Genomic DNA, 17,406 nt, shown 5'->3' with positions numbered 1-17,406 from the left:
AGACGTGGTGACTGATCTGTGAGCTCGGCGTGTGCGTCGCCGCATCAGTGCTCCGGGACCCATAACTAATGAATACTGAATGAATATTGAATAGAAATATTTGCGTTTCCACCTTTTAGAAGAGTAATAAAACCCAAGAACATTTCTTCATTGCCTTGAGGACGGATTAGGATTAGTAAAATGTTTTGGATGAATGTGGAGACGGATGTGGATCCTAATTCAGCTCCATGCTCTTATCAAACAGTGGCAAATAATATTTGGACACAATTCAGGAGGAAACTTCAAGCTCAACAATATGCCTGTGAATAATCTCCTTCTTCAATGAGACAAGGTGTGGAACAAATGGAATGAAGAGACATTTTGAAAGTAACTTCACATCATTTCAGCCAATTACTATTAAAGTCTGATACTCCCTCAGGCCAAAAAAAGGTTCAAATAGCTACTGGTCGATGGCCAAGTCAACAGCCTGCACCTGCTCCCTTTCAATATCAGAAAATCTGCTGGATTCCAATCTTAAGATACCTGCTTTTCAGAGAAGAAAAAATGTGGGGGAAAGTATAGTCTCTCCTCAACACACAATCCAAAGCCTTTAAATACTTTAAGAAGCAAATCATAATTTTATCTAAATATTCCAATCAATGAATGTGGCAAAATATACTTGGCGTATACTCGTCAGCTAAAATGATTTCAGTTTCTGCATGTGACCATTCCAAACAAGGCCCAGTCATCATCAAATGAGATGGGTGTTAAAAATGGAAAGTGTACTTTTTGGGACATTTCTACATAATCCACATTACATAGTGCTTGCAATGGTAATAATGTAAATTACATATTTATCTTACACATCAAAACCCTAAAAAACAATACTTCAAGATCTCTGAATGCAACATTTCATTCATTTAGAGAAATTTAGATTCTTCTAAAGCATGATTCCACTTAAGTCCACATTTCTGAAACACATGAATCCATGGCAATAGCGCACGGCTGATACGCACCTGTGCCCAAACGGGCCAGAGGATTGGTCTGCAGCAGGGCAGAGATAAGACTCTGAGCGTCAGGTGGCAACATTTCATCTCCATCAGGCCAAACAATGTCATCTGACAGATATAAGAAGAGAGCACCGGCCAGCGGGTTATATTTAGGCAGTTTGATATATGATCTGTTCCCATCTCATATTTCCGTCTCACCAGTGATAACCTGCCCAAAAAGCTCCTCAGGAGTGTCTCCAAAAAAGGGCACGCAGCCCACCAGGAACTCATACAGGATGATGCCCATCGCCCACCAATCTACCGGCTTCCCATAGCCCTGGCGAAGAATCACTTCAGGAGCAATGTACTCTGGAGTCCCACACACCTGGGACAGGATCAGAAGATTATGAGATTCAAACTAGTTTGAAGATTAAGTGAGAGATTGAAGATTCCTTTCATATAAAGTATGTAAACAATTGTAGATTTTTACTTTCACACTAACGCTGTATCTGTAACTGCTATCTGAAGAAGAACCCAAGGTCAAAATAAACTTCAAATCTCAATCCAGAACTGCAAACAGGCAGGCAATTTTCTCCTGTGAATCACACCTCATTAAATCCACATGCTTCAATAAGGATTTGAATAATTTCATCCTGCGCACAGGTTTCTCATCACAGCATGGATTAAGTAAGAAGTCCGTCATTACAGTACCTGCTTATCGAGGAACTCCCTTGCATCCTTCTCAATGTGTCCCTCATAGAGGTTAGTTGTCAAGCTCATCAGGCCCATTTTGGACAAGCCAAAGTCAGTCAACTTGATGTGACCCATCGAAGTGATCAGCAGACTGGAAGATGAAGAAAATGTCATTTATTTTTGGTTGTTCACTGTTAACTCTGACTCCAGTGCATCTGCTTTAATGTTAAGTGCACCGCTATTGGCACCTTCAACAATGTCTGAAGGGTTTGTGCTGTTTGGTTTCTTTTACAGATAAAGTAAAAGCAACCATCAGTTGTTAAAGGTTCAGGAGAGGCTTTTCTGTTACATACAGGTTATCTTGTACACACCATGTCATCACTGAGAAGATTTGAGGTTTTCCAGCTTCTGTATATTTAAACTGAATTAACCTCAATCCACTTACTCGGCAGGTTAAAAACATAATGAGCCGACACATTAAACACAGCAATATTCTGAATATATTCCACTGGATGCAGAACGTAGACTCACTTGTCAGGCTTGAGGTCTCTGTGCACGATGCCGTAGTTGTGCAGGTACTCCAGAGCGAGAACAGTCTCGGCAAAGTACATCCTTGCCAACTCCACAGGCAGAGCCCCGATGTTCTTCAACAAAGTGGCACAATCACCACCTGCAGAGCAGAGAAAGAGCAGACTCTGCTCAGTGAAAGACACATTCAGCTGCTACACACTTGGAAAAACGTTTTTGTAAAGTTCGGTAACACATTATTTAAAGGTCTTATTTACAATGCATTGCTAGTACATTTTTAAGACAACGCATTTATAAGACTTTACATGTTATGAATATTCATAATCATGTATGGTAACATTAAAAAGTTTAACCACATAGTATATTATTAGAAAATGGATAACTCTTCTTTCAAATTCTGCACCCAACTTAATAACCTCTGCCAATAACCCCTATAAATGCACTGATGCGAAATGAATGTAGCAATAACGCATTGCAGATGAGACCAGGTGCAACAAAACAAAAACATTTCATTCTGGAATTTTGAATGATTATATAGTAATATACATTTTGAATATACATCAAAACATTTATTTGGTGTTAGCATGAACAACATGACAATCTCAGTCAACAGACTGTGATATTGGTGTAAAGCAAAAATATTGCATAAGTGCTTCATACTTCTTATGTAAGCATCAAGTGTCTTCTTCGTTTAAAAATATTTTCCTGTATAATGAATGATAGCCAGTTATTACAATGCCAGTCAGCCTCTAAGAAAACAGTACTGTAAGCAAATGTAGCAAATCATTTGAAGTTGGCTACATGCTAAACGCTAGCGCCTTTTTCCCCAGAAAATGCAATTTCTACTTTCTGGCAGAGCTCAATAAATATAAAAATCCATCACTGATACCCCTAAATCAGGAGTCACCAACATGGTAGCAAGCCGTTAAAAAAAAAAAAAAAAATTCAATTTTCATGTAATAACCATCTTATTATGTTTGATTTTGTGATTCCTTTTTTGTTACACCATTGGTAGTTATTATGAAAACTCAACAATGAGACAAGCATTTGAGACTAAAATTATTTATTATCCATTGTTTATTATGTGTTCAGAGGTGACTACTGAACCAATGGTGCCCTTGGAGTAGCTCACGGTTGCTAAAAGGTTGGTGACCTCTGCCTTAAGTTATGCAGTCTTGGAGACAGGATGCAAAGCCAAATATTTAATATATTGTTCCCCTGATAAACTCATAATAATGATAAACCTTTTGCCCCAGATTTTGGGAATGATAATCAGAAAAACAATTTGAAGCAAACCTAGCGCATCCCAAAATCCCAACTCCTCTCCGAGTCTCTGTATTCTCAGGTGTCACATTAACATGCAGGATGCGTGTCTCTAGTTGAATATGAAGTGATCGGATCTCATTTGCTGCTTCATATGCAAATAAACAGGTACTTGCAACAGCCAAGTGACATTTTGGGGCCATTTACATGAGTTTGTGAGAGCTTATTAAATACCTGCACCATCGGGACAGAACCGCAGACCTTTAATGAGCCTCTCCAAAGACAAGCTGAGCACATTAATTACTTTTAATAATTAACGATGGCAGACGCCGAGAACAGGATTTCACTGGATTTATCAATGATGATGCAAATAATTTTCGTCCTCTGAAAAAAGAGGAGCAGATCGTCGTAAGACTGCCGGCAAAATATTATTCCAAATGATCCTTGCAGTTTCACCAAACAGTAATTGCTTCAGAATTGGAGTCAAAAAGCGTATATGGCCATTTTACGATGGGAATTTTGCTTTAGTATTGCACCCAATTATGACAATGAAAAATGAAAATGAATTGATAATTCCTTCACCTTCAGTCATTCACTGACAGTGCAATGATTGAGACAGAGCTTGTGATCAGTTCTTATTATGGACCTCATCGAAATGTAAAAAACACAAGCAAGTAAACTCAGTGATTTTCAGTTAAACCATAAATCAAATGTCCAGCAATGTGGCCAGCAACAAAAATAACAACTCTAAATATTTAATTCTGCAAGCCTTTGACACACATCTTTGACACCATCGCGGGATTTAAACAATCCTAGCTGCAAATATGAAGCCTGATGTAGCTTCTACCTCACACAAGCCGATGGTGCATACATTTGTGACGTTTTTCCATCAAAGTTTGGAGTAGAGAATGAAAACTGCCCATAGGTTGAGGAAAGTATGGAGGATGTGGTTCAGTAGTAGAGAGCTAGCGAGCAAATTTGACTGACTCAGATTCAGAAAAGGGGATATTCACACTGATGATGGTCGTACAGAGAGGCAGAAAGTGATGCACAGATTCAGCAATGCTTCGGTGCATAGTGAAAGCAAGTCTGTCACAGTCTATAGCAAAACATGCTGGTGCTTTGCTGTGTCCGCCGGGGACATGGTGGAGGCACAGTTAGAATGGTGATGGAAGTGGCGGGACCGTGGAAAAAAACACGGAAACAGCAGGCTCAGTAGAAGCCGCAGAGAGAAGACTGCAGTGGCCGTAAACAACAAAGTTCCCCCGAGCCATCAGCTTCAGAGATGAGGCTGAGTATCTCCATTTTATGAGATGAGCATCTACAAAAGTATGTAATTCACTTTGGCCACCACCAGGCAGGGTTTCCGCTGCATGTAAACCATCATGCAGCACCGCCACACCTTCTCTTTTAAAAGAAGGACTCTTACATGATCAAACTTATTAATACGAGGTGGAAACATGGAAACAAGCAGAAAACATAACGCATCATGTTGATGAAGATGATTATGGTGGTTTTCAACGGAAAAATCCTGATCATGATAACTAAATGAGTCGGTTGCTCCAGGAACTTGAGTCGTAACATTAACCATTCAAACCAGGCTAGGTCATCAAAGCAATATACAGGGGTAGGACAAAATAATAGAAACACCTTAAAGCTATTATTTTGTCCAATCCCTGTAAATAAAGCTTTTCGATTAACACGGTCTATCATTTGCTATTCTAACCAAGCAAGATTGTGGACATGATATAGGCACAGCTGACCTGAGAAAAAGCCTTGAGCCATCACTAGAAATACAGCTATGATTGTATAAAGCCAATCTGCCCACCTTCCACGTACTCCATGACCATGCACAAGTGCCTTCGGGTTTCAAAAGAGCAGAACATGGAGACGACAAAGGGATTCTCAGCAAAGGTGAGGATGTCTCTCTCCACGAAGGCCTGCTGGATCTGGTTCCTCAGGATCAGATTCTGCTTGTTGATCTTTTTCATGGCGAAACGCTGACGTGTCTCCCGGTGTCGCACCAAGTAGACAGCGCTGGGGAGACGGAGAGACAGCAGAGAACAGCCATGGAACACAACTTCTCAGTATCACGGACGAAAGGGAGGGGAACTAATCCAGACAGAACATTCCAAACAATGTCATATCTCCACAGCTTGATTTCATAGCAATGCAAGGAAGATGTGTATTTCAAGCAAAACACAAAACTAAATGTAAAACTATATGTTAAATTATGTATATTGTTTAGGTGAACGCCTCTTACCCATAAGCTCCATTGCTGATCAGTTTGATGCTTTGAAAATCTTCCTCTGTGGGTGGCTTTATGGCTCTTCCCTTCCCCTGCAGACAGAAATATCTTGATCAATAAAATTACATTTCAAGGAAAAAAAAGTGCACATTATTATCGGTGTATTATCGGTGTTGCATGTTACACTTAGTGAAATAAGGAAAACAAAAATAGTTAATTCTAAATAACATTAATATATATATACAATGGGTTGCACTTGTAGCATTTTTACTAAATATTCTGGAAGTATTCTGGATTTTCAACATGATTGGAACTTTCACTGTAGACAGTGTACAAATCTTGTTTGAAAAAACTACAGCAGTGATGCATGTACCTCCTTTTAAACATGATCCAGCTGTTAAATGTCATAAACACATTCACGTTATTGAAGAGAATGGAACAGTAACCACCATCCTCCTCTGCCTAGTGTGTGATGCAGATCAAAGAATGTTTTCTCCATCACCTCTGCTGAGTCATCGGTCTCTGGAGTTTGTGGACCCTCGCTGTCGTAGTTGTCAAGGCTTACGATCTCTGCAAAAACATGGAGGTGAGGAAGCAAACCTGACAGGTAAATCAAGAAGAAACCAGTTTAGAGCAGGAACGTCAGACTTGCGCTGCGTGTGGAGCCATTTTAAACAAAAGGCTTCCTCGATTTTAATAACGGCAGAGATTCATGACTCAGCACAAACCCTTAAATCCCCTCATCAAGTTTTCTTTCCGCACGTCTCACCACCTACTTCAGAGCTCATCAGCTTCTTCTTATTGTTCTCTTTGTAAGCGACGGCAGTCGAATGCAATTACTGCTCCCAAAGCAAAACTGAAATGACAGAGGGCTGAAATCGCTGCACAAAGCACTGACAAATCCACACAGTCAATCTCCAGTGAGGAAATGTGACATTTGTATTCCAGGGTGTGATGATGGATCGCAGTTTGAAAATGTGTGCATAATTTGCTTAAAAACATGAGTCTATTTAAACACTAGCAAGACCTCTTTTATCTTCTCAGTCAACTGGAGCTGCAACTGTAAAGAAACGGAACATGATGCAGCAGCAACCGGAGCGTTTTGGTTCTTCTTAGAGGCTAACGTCAGCATACTTATTCATGCTTGGTGTGAAGAGCTTGAAGATTACATCTTCATCATTGACCTTCACTCACACCAGCTTGGTACCTCGGTTTCCAACGTCCCGGACTTCGAATTGAAATCAAAGTCCGGAATTGGATTTCGAACAAAAATTTCGGGATTTTTTTGCTTCGGATTTCGAACGAAAATCCAGAGCTCAAACGCCCCCGAAAAAAGCCAGAAAAAACATAACGTGCGCAGACCGATCAGCTGACCCACGACGTGTTATTGTGTATAACGCAGCCTCTGTTTGCAGATGTGTCCCGTTAGCTACATTTACTGGCTGTTTTTTCTTCATATTGAGGTGTAAAACCTTTCCTGTCTCCACACTGGACCGTGGTAGAGTGTCACAGGGGAGGTGCTCTCTCTCCACACCTCCGAGGCTGGAGCGCTCACTCCAGGGTTTGATGTCCTGTTGTGGGCTGGAGCTGGGACAGGGATGAGGCGAGTCTGGGACAGAGCGTGACTTGGTTTATGACTTTGTCACAGCCAAACTGCACAGAAGCGCACATTCAGACCTGGACACGCACCGGGCACCTCTTCACTTCTGGAGAGACGTCACTCACTCGGCAACCCCTCCCACATGCAGCGGCCACACACATAGACGAACAGCGCACCTGCAGCAGACACTCTACATTCACTGCTACAAAAGCCTATTTTAAGGCTTGGAACGCATTATTTCTTTTTCCATTAATTGTAATGAGAAAAATCGGTTCAGATTTCGAACAAATCACTTCTCGAACGGCCGCCTGGAGCGGATTATGGTCGAGAACCACTCTATTTCAAATGCGCAGTCGGTTACTTCAACAACTGTTACCACTTGGAAGGTGTGAAATGGGGAGAAGCTATTCCAGTGTTGGCTACAAAAGTGTTCACAGTAAAGAGGAAAACAGAATCTGAACAGAGAGAAGCTAAAGACGTATCTGAACACAAACAAACCATGAGATGGGCAGTGCCGTTCTGAAATGGAGAGAACCCTCAACTAACTCATGCTAATGAATAGCTGTTTCAAGTATACAGTATACAGTATACAGAAGTTTTGGCTTCACAGATGATATAGGCGCCATTGAATGAGGCTATGTTGACGAAATAAAACATGTTTCCACGTGGGTCTGACAGGGTGGTATGGTGGGTTGCACTCAGTTAAGATGTGGATCAGAACTGTTGGGAGTCAATCATTCTTCCAAACTTGCTTAGTGCAGCTTTAAGATGAAAGAAAATCCAATATCTCAAAGTCAATATTCAGCCTTCAGCTGATAAACAGAGATATTGTAGTGGCTCTTTTACCCTCCAGAGGATCCCTAGTGAGTCCCAGCTGGCTGATGATGTATCGTGGGATGTCGGCCTTCATCAGTTGTCCTTCTTTAGCGTGATCCTCCGCTGCTTCTAGCAGATGGTAGAACTCTTCAGGGTTGAACTCCTGCAGTTTTGGGTTAAAAAGACCATCTGAATTTCCTCATCATAATTTTCAAGATGGTGCGGCATGTTTTGACCTGGTTTCTGCTTGAGAAGTTGGCAAAAGACACAGGCTCAAATAGACTATTTGATGGAATTTAATATTATGTTATTGGTCTGGTATTAATGCTGATGACATATTAGTGCATTAAAAAAATGATTTCCATTATTTAATTGCTGCCCTTTTAATGTGACTTTTACAAAACATCATCCAGAAACTTTATTTATGTACTTCACTTAATCAAAGTCATCTGATAAATCGGCCTGTAACTCCAGATTACTTCAGTGCCAACATGTTTCCCTGTCGGCAATAAGCCTTTTAGTGACTTCCACTGGGATTCAGTTTCATTCCTGTTGATAGGAAAAAGCACTTTGATTGGAAAGCAAGGCCTGAGGCAGACGGGACCATTTCCTCTTAAACCTGCATCCTTTGGAAAGAAAAAGGGCAACAGTTGCTGCAATCCTTGCTCCTCAGTTCCAGGATTATATGCCAGTCTGCACACCAGACTCTGACTCACCTTCAACTTGATCACAAAGTGACCTGTTCAGTCACCAGCTACGAAGGATCGAGTCTGTCTTTGATAATCTCAGGCATCTGAGGTCCCTGCGACCCGATCGACATTTCTGACGGTCACCATGGCAACGGAAAGATGAGCCATGGGGCCGGAGAGAAAAGACTTCTCTGAGCATTTGAGGACATCAATCATCAAGGTAAGGTTAAACTTCCAGTTTACACACAGAGGCTGGTTTTTAGCTGGAATGACCGACTTGGTACTCACAAGCCAGAAGTAAATAACCTTTCCAGTCGACTTATATCATATTCAAATTGCAACATTGGTTGGCACTAACTAATGAAATCAATATTTATTGGCTTGTTTTTCGATTTATAAATGAATGCCGGTTTTGGGACAAGATAAAAACATTTTACCCAGTCACACATCTTCCTCCTATCTCACGTCGCCTGCTCTGCTTTAATTAATATTACTTTCAATAATCACTTCCTTTTCAATTTTTCAACAGATGAAGCTATAAATCAGAGAGAAAATCAGACTCGGGCAAAGTGCAGCCTGCCTGTATTTACGTTCATTCGTATCTGAATTTAAAAAAAAAAGAAATATCAGGGTCTCATCTTATTTTTTTACCATTTTGTGTTTTCGCGGACATTTATTACACTAAATAAACTACTTTTTCATCTGTGTATTCACAGCATACTGATTAGTCTCTTATTGAGACAAACTAGATTTTACCCTGGAATAGCGGAAGTTCACTCTAAATAACACCATATTTACCAAGTATTAACCATAAATAAACAAGTAATTACTTTATTGATATGTGTTCCCCAGTCTAAAGTGTTACCTAATGTTTATCTTCCCCCACAGCTATTAACAGTCATATGTTAAATTAAAACACATATTCTTTATGAGTAATGCCAGTATTGTTTATCCCTTGCAATAAATTAATAAAGAACATTAACAAAAATCCTCTGTTATAAAGTGCCTTTATATCATAAATGAAAAACATATTTAAGTAAGTGCATAATTAGACATTTTCCAAATTTTCTCCTTGTTTTATGACAGTTTTGTAAGTTAAAAGTTTTCACCAGCCTTTCTGCCTTGCAACAGTCACAGTAAGTAATGAAGCCCCTTCGGAAATGTCACTGCCCACCCGTGGACTACAGTACATGTTAAAAAGTCAGGATGGCGAGATCAAAATAAAAAATTACGAAAACGTCTTGCAGTCCAGGACACGGTGAAATCAGTGCACACTAGACGGTCCGACTCACCAGACATTCCAGCAGCCTGGCTGGTCGTGAGATGATAATGAAGAGTTTCTTGACTAGCTCAGTGATGAAGGTGAGCTCAGGACTCTCAGAGCGCTCATAGGCCTGCAGGTGATAAAGACACGTAGTGTCAGCAGCATTGTTTTCTTGTTTGCTCTTGAGAGTAAAGAGAAAAAAAAATGCTTCCCCTCACATCATTCAACAGCCTCTCCAGATTCTCCTGAAGTTCACAGAAGTACACGCCGGTGATCAGACCCTCGCGTGATTTGGTCAGGCAGTCTCTGGACATCTCTGCCACTTGGTGATGGATGAAGCTGAGGACCCCATCGGCAAGAGGTAGAACATTCTCCGGAGAGTAGTTTTGAATGACCTCAGACAGTCTCTCCTCCATCTGAGCAGTAGCCTTAAAGAGCGGAAACCACTTTATTAATGCAATGAAACTGAGAATAAATAAACACAGGTCACGACAGTTTACAATCACTAAATTCAGTTATATTTAATTACTTTAAAAGGTATCAGGTATGAGACACATTAACGCTTTCCTTGACATTATGATGTACAATAAGGTGTCACCCTCATTCCTGAAGAAACTGGGACGACAGAACACACATTTCAAATGACTGGAAGAGCTACAAGGCCTTCTGCATGATGATACTCTATGGCTACAATTTTACAGCTATAAAATCTAAATAAATCCAGATGACCATGATAAAACAGTAGGAATAAAAGGGTTGAATCCATCCTTGAGATCCTTTAACAATCCAATTTCACTAATACTGCTGTTTAGCAAGGACAAAAAAACCTTGGCCCTGAAGAAAATCACTGACACGTGTCACAGCGGCAGTTGTACTATTCTTATCCAGGAGTCACACGTGTTGAAACATCTAGCACGTCATGGCGCCGTTTTCACACCACTTCACAAACATCCCTCTGCTAGTTGCAACTTCAGAGTGGCTCAGAACAAATATTACAGCCTTGTTGACAATGTGGCAAAGAGCCATTGATTTTGTCTCCTTGGCTATTTATAGCAAAGAACTTTTTGCCTGGATCAAGAGCTGAAACAAAAATCATTTTGTGGCATTTTTAGGGCATTGCGAGGTTCAATGTAGAGACATGATGCCTTTTAAAGGACATGTAAAAATGATTTAAAAAAGATGTGACGTAAGTAAAACACTGCTTTAATGAAGATTAAGCTTGGAACAGACGTGCTTAATCATGGCTTCTGACTGATTGTTTGTATTACATTTGTTATATTAGTGATATTAGTATTGGTTTGATGTTAGAGACTTCAAAAACGGTTTATTAATGAGGCATCCCTAACGGCAAGATTCAAAACTGTGACACAGTGGAATACATCAAGGCAGAGTATTGTCAGAGATGACACACGATCCAACACCAAAATGTGAAGCTAGCTATACAAATATCAAGGCAAAAACAACAGTGAACAGAAACATAAGAGCAAAAACCAAAATAGGATTTAAAAAAATGCTCAAAAACAAAAACGACAGTTATCAATTGGTTTATTTATGTAACGCCCCCTAATAAAAACCAGCACTAATATATATATATATATATATAACCTGGAAAGGAGAGCACAATCCTAAGAGCAAAAATAACAGCAAACAAATGAAGAATGAAGCCGATTGTGGAACACAGATACTGTAACACCAGGGGGGACACTTTATTAGACTGCATAAAAATATTGATGATTTTCAACTAGTGTCAATACAACACTTGCACAAAAGAGTTACTATTAACACATATCTTTCTCTAGCCAAAGCACCACAAAATCCTAACTTACATTCTACTAATTCCTTATTTAATCAGATGCAAACTGGATTCATCACATGCGTTTGTTTGCACGCTGCAGTGTTTGTTAGAGCGGAGCTGACCTTGGGGAAGCGATCCTTGTAGACATGGTTCATCATCACTATTTCATTGTCGTAGCAGGACGGTGAGCGCCCCGGGCTGCCGAGAGACAAACACACAAAGCAGCCATGTTACAAAAAAAAAAAAGCCCTGATGGAGAAAATGAAACAATGAAGCCCTGAAAGAAAATCAATCTTCACAGTTCGAGCTGAGGATTAGCAGAATTTCTTTCTATGAGCAACACAAATCTGATCTAATATTCACTTTGGTCCTTTAATGGACAAAGCGTCAGAACATGGGGACTGGAGGCTGCATTCAGCCCTGATGAGGTCAGTGTGTCTGTTTTCAAGTCGGTGATGCAACGTTGACAATTTTTGCAGTTCATGATGAAGACTTTTTATGTAACACATTGAAATAAAAGTGGTACAAACACATACTTTGTTGTCCATCCATTACTTTAGTTTATCTTCATGTATGGCTTGATGTGTCTTATTTTCCCCATTAACTCCCACTTGTAAATAATAACATATGATCCTCTATAGGATGTTTCCACTGTTAGTAAAGTTTAGTCAGGTAAACAAACAATAAATATTGGTTTAATTAACAATTTTTACTTGAGTGGTGTGTTTTTAAATTTTTAAATGTGGTGTGAAAGGTACGGTATGTGTCCTTTGATGTTCTAACATTTTGGGTCGCATTTCTCCGATCAGGGCGGATTGTGCTAAGAAACTGATGACATCACGGCTAGTTGACAAATTTAATCGTCGATTATAGTCGACTACAGTCGACTAGTTGTTGCAGGCCTACTACCTGTGACTTGAGCTTGACAATGACAGATAGATCATAGATGACAGTTATCATCATATAAACTCTCTGAATTTGGGTGGATGAAAAAAAAATCTGAGTGCATCTTAATGTTAGTGCATCAATGGTATGTTTGAGTTTGATATGTTGTCAAACGCAGTAAACAAAAGGACTTAACATTTACAGTAGAACAGATCGGCTCGTCTGTCTTCTGCCTGTGAGTTGGCGTGCACGTCAACAACATGCAGCATGCTATTGTCTGCCTTGATGTTTCATGACAAGACAACAGAAGGCCCTGCAGTAGGACCAATGGTGCACATTGACTAAATCAGAATTCATGGCCTGACACCATGCATTGCTTTCTTAAGCCCCACAGGTCAAGAGATCAGTAACACCCAGTTAATTCTAGTTCAGGAGAGCACATTGCTGTTGTGTACAATCTCATTACAGTTTCCTTCCATGTGTGATGTGATATGAATGCTCTAATCAGACATGTCAAGGTGCACAATAAGCTGATTTTCTATACTCACGCCTGAGGACAGGATGTTATCTAGGCCAACGTCTGCCATGGAGATTAATATGAATACTGATTTGTGGTGGCTTGCTGTGTAGCCAGGGCATGTTGCTTCCAGAGGGGAGGGCTAATAGGTGTGGTTGAACTCCTGAGAGCTCTGCAAATAGAGTAGCTGCAGCTCCTCAGTGAGTTAATGCCAGTATCGAGAAGAAGCATTGAGAGCCTAGGTATTATCATTCATTGGAATTAAATCTTTATAGAATAGCAACAGCTGGCTCCAGTCAGTCCACATAAAACACTCAGTCCAAAGTAGCTAAAAGAGAAAGGTCACTGCAGAATGTCACTATGCTTTGTGACAAATCGATGGAACATAAACAAAAAAAATCTGTTTATGGTTTACTTTTTTTTTTATTTCATACATAAAAGGGGACTTTCACAATAAAAAAAAAATCACTTTTCACAATACGGACTTTCAAAAGTGAGATCACATGTTATAAAATTGGTTATATGATTATATGGTACTATGCATTGTATTCTAAGCAATACATTTTCACAAAAAGGTCAATTCATGAGAAAAGTCATTATTTGCCAAACTAATATGAAGCAATTCATGCAGTGAATGTTTGAGAAAATAACGGAAAAAAAGAAAATGGAAGTTCTTAGTGATGCACAAGACATTATACTGGCTAATGAAAAAGGGAAATTATTTCTAAATCAACAGTTTCATGAGGGCCACATAAATACTGGCAAAGCATGTGGCCTCAGAACAGCACTTTGCCCACGTCTGGTGTGGAGAGGTAGAAAGGTCGGTGCTGTGTGTTCATTGATGTGGATATCTCACAGTCATAATGAAGACACACCAGGTTTACGTGTAACCTATGAGGCTACTCTCACCAGTGGTCACAAGCCTTGAGGTAGTACACTTCAAGACATCATAAACAAGAGGCCGGGTGTCTGGTCTCACTCTTAAAGCTGTGTTGAAAATCTTGCTCATTCATTTGGCTCAGACCAAAACCACTGCTCCCCCGCATTGAGAGAAGCAGATAGCTCAGGAGAGCTAGGATGCCAGCCAGACACATGTTCGACTTGGGAAAATCTTGCCGATAGACCCAGAGATCACGCCTCAATTTTTCTCATATTGAGCTGAAGAAGGTTTTTGCGGAGAGCGAGGTCTAGACCTCTATTTTTAGAAGCCTGTCAGCATAGTCCTGCCTCAGTAGTGGAATAAATTGGACATCATTTTCTGACAGTTGATTGAAATGTATGTGCTAAAATTCCATTTACAAGAAAAGAAAACATTTAATTCCATAGTGGTATCTAAGTTTAATAAGAAGCGATACATCAAAACATTGACAACATTGTTGTCAACCTTGACATACCTGAGACTACGAGAGCGAGGTCGAACATGTGGTGAGCGCCGCCCACCATCGTCGTCTGTGATGCTCTCTGTGCTGCCAAAGTGTTTGGACAAGAAGTGTAACTCATCCATGGTGGGCTGGAAGGGAAGCTGGTGCAAGCGCTCCTGAGATGAGCTGGATGACTGCAGGGGATCAGACACAGAGACCTGTGTAAAGCTGTTGTTAAGGTAGTTATAGATACAGAAGGAAGGCGACAGATAAGAATCACAGTGTGAGAGAAACTGGGTTAAACAAAAGGGAGTACATCTAACGTGGAAAAAAAATGCTAGATACGATCATTAATAAAAATATTGGATGCCTGCGGAGCATAAGAGCAGCTCTGCTGGCTCTCCGCTGACAGTGAGTTTCCCCTTCTGTGAAGGAGAAGTCTGGATCAATGGGAGCTTTAAAAGAACACATATTCTCCAGGATTACTGGTGTTGATGTTGGCCACAAAGAGTGCAAGAACAGGAGGCAAAAAAACGATGATGTTGCAGTCAAAAGACAGACAGATCCAGCTCAGATATGGAAAACGCTGCTGGGAGTCCCAGATGAAAGCTCCCACTTTCATGCTGACACAGATTCTCCTTCCAAGAGGCTTCCACCATCTTCTACGGTAACCTATACATTGACTGAATCTGTACCTCTCAGGAGTACATTTAGTCTTTTCTGTCTTTCAACCGAAAATCTATCTAAAATCTGGAAAAGGGAAATCCAACAGTGTTTTTTCCTTACAGACTGCTCCTGTCCTTGTTTCGCTAATCCACATCTCAGTGTAAATAACCTGGTAATAGCTTAAAGGCAAGGAACTAAGATTCCATTACAGTGGCTTTAATAAGAATCTGAAGAATCTACTTGATAATATCTTACCAACTAATTTGATATTTTCAGTCCTGTGGAACATGTGATACACTTGTGCACTGTGCAAAGTGTGTACTGTACGTGTGTGTGTGTTGAGATGGGACTGAGCCGTGTAATCACTTTAGAGTGAAGCGAACAAGAGTCGCTCTTCGATGATGGGGATTCATGGCTCAGTAGAATCAGGTTTTTTGTTCTTCACAAAACCTAACCTCATTCAGAAAGAGGAGAAACCAAGGTCACTGGTCTTCCACAGAAGTAAATTATGTTCTAGGGACATAGCCGTCAATACTTTAATTGATTTAAATTGAATTGGGATTTAAACTTAAGGTCTGTTCATGTGATCTGATTTTAACTGACGTCAGAATATAATCTATTTTTTCGGCCACCAGGGGTCTATTTGCTTTTAGTTTAGTGCTCTAAATATGAAATATTTATTGTTGATAAAACCCTTAACGACAATTGGACTTCCTCTCTTACCGTAGAGCTTGGAGTATTGGTGCCATATCCTGAGGAGGGCAAAGAGGCCAAGGACCATCTACGGCCATCAGGTCTGGCAAAACAGAAAACAGATCAACGTCTTCAGGAACTTTTTAAATATGACTGAGTAAATGAATTCAAACCTTCTTGAGGAGGCGAAGGAAAAGTGGGCGGGGCCGCTCGGCGAGAAGTTGCGTGGACTGTCCAATGGGCTATTTCCTAGAAAAAGACACAAGAACCGATTGTTTTTGGAAAGATATATCAACCCATTTGGATCATCATTAACACAGTAACATAGAAGTACAACACATTAAACAATGAAAAATGGCAGTACGCTTCACCATCTTAAAGCGTATTAATTGGAGGTGTGAAAAAATTAAATAAAAATAAATATACAATTATTTATTTCTAAAGTTAACTAAGTAAATGAAGAATCATGATAAGAAGAGACATGGACTGAATGTTCTGTTAAAGGTATCTAGTATCCAACCTATGTGTCCAGGCAGTGGGGAGTGGGGTCGTGGCAGCGTCGGTGATGTGCTGGTCAGGATGAGACTTTTCCTGTTACTAGTTCTGCAACTGCAACACAACAACAAACATACATTACTTTTCTTTTAAAGATGTTTCTGTGGCGTCTAGCTTGATCGATAAATCATCGATGAGGTGAAGAAAGCAAAGCGATTGGTTGTGTGTTTGTATATCTGATTGAAATCACAGGTGGACAGAGATTAAATAACACTTCCGGACTGTATTCCCATGTGACCACGGTGTTCTGTTGTCCATGACATCACAATATGACTGGAATGAGGAAGATAAAATCACAATAGACCTTGACTGAACCTCCCAGGAAATTTAATAAGGACCGCTGCAACATAAAATTCTATGATCACACAATCCACTGTGAGCCAAATACGATCTGAAGATGTGGACTTCTACAACCATTGTCTACCTTGTTTCCTGCCACGCAGGGATAGTGCAGACAGATCCATCTGAGGCTCATAAATTTTTTATACTTTGATCAATACTAATTTCAACAGTGGGCCTGAATGTAAATTCATTTTCCTGTATTATCATATTTCATCTTATGAGCAAAATAAGATATCACATTACTATGAATACACTGTGACTTGCTCTTTATTCTATGCCTTCATTTAGCATGTTACCATGTAATTACCCACACATTTTCTCAATATCTTTGCTACTGAACAACAGTAGCTGCTATGTTTTTTGCTTCACTGAAATATTGGCTTGTATTCCAAACTGTCTTATTGTTGCCAGTGTGACACTCATGTGACATTTTCCTCCAGTGATGTTCCGAGGTGTGTGTCACAGTTGTTTGCCCATATGTGTCCTATGGTGGACCTATAGCTGTCCTTAATAAACAGAGCAA

At 40.1% G+C, this 17,406-nt stretch overlaps 1 protein-coding gene across 3 annotated transcripts in view; it reads right to left on the bottom strand.

The window, feature by feature from the left end:
* The window catches only part of LOC128753411 (microtubule-associated serine/threonine-protein kinase 1-like), a 61,718-nt gene that overhangs the window by 11,273 nt on the left and 33,039 nt on the right, over positions 1 to 17,406 (bottom strand). For all 3 annotated transcript variants that reach the window (XM_053855097.1, XM_053855098.1, XM_053855099.1), the window contains 15 exons: positions 16,507 to 16,595; positions 16,160 to 16,235; positions 16,017 to 16,089; positions 14,661 to 14,821; positions 11,987 to 12,062; positions 10,288 to 10,497; positions 10,098 to 10,199; positions 8,147 to 8,279; positions 6,203 to 6,270; positions 5,716 to 5,792; positions 5,281 to 5,489; positions 2,193 to 2,331; positions 1,680 to 1,812; positions 1,188 to 1,353; positions 996 to 1,097 (listed from right to left, as the gene is read on the bottom strand). In XM_053855097.1, the coding sequence (XP_053711072.1) occupies positions 996 to 1,097; positions 1,188 to 1,353; positions 1,680 to 1,812; positions 2,193 to 2,331; positions 5,281 to 5,489; positions 5,716 to 5,792; positions 6,203 to 6,270; positions 8,147 to 8,279; positions 10,098 to 10,199; positions 10,288 to 10,497; positions 11,987 to 12,062; positions 14,661 to 14,821; positions 16,017 to 16,089; positions 16,160 to 16,235; positions 16,507 to 16,595 (1,814 nt within the window). The remainder of the gene's footprint in view (positions 1 to 995; positions 1,098 to 1,187; positions 1,354 to 1,679; positions 1,813 to 2,192; positions 2,332 to 5,280; positions 5,490 to 5,715; positions 5,793 to 6,202; positions 6,271 to 8,146; positions 8,280 to 10,097; positions 10,200 to 10,287; positions 10,498 to 11,986; positions 12,063 to 14,660; positions 14,822 to 16,016; positions 16,090 to 16,159; positions 16,236 to 16,506; positions 16,596 to 17,406) is intronic.

The sequence above is a fragment of the Synchiropus splendidus genome, chromosome 2 (genome assembly GCF_027744825.2).
Source record: "Synchiropus splendidus isolate RoL2022-P1 chromosome 2, RoL_Sspl_1.0, whole genome shotgun sequence".
In the NCBI taxonomy this organism is placed as follows: Eukaryota; Metazoa; Chordata; class Actinopteri; order Syngnathiformes; family Callionymidae; genus Synchiropus; species Synchiropus splendidus.
Note: the sequence above shows the minus strand (reverse complement) of the source record. Positions and strands in the feature narration are given on the sequence as shown.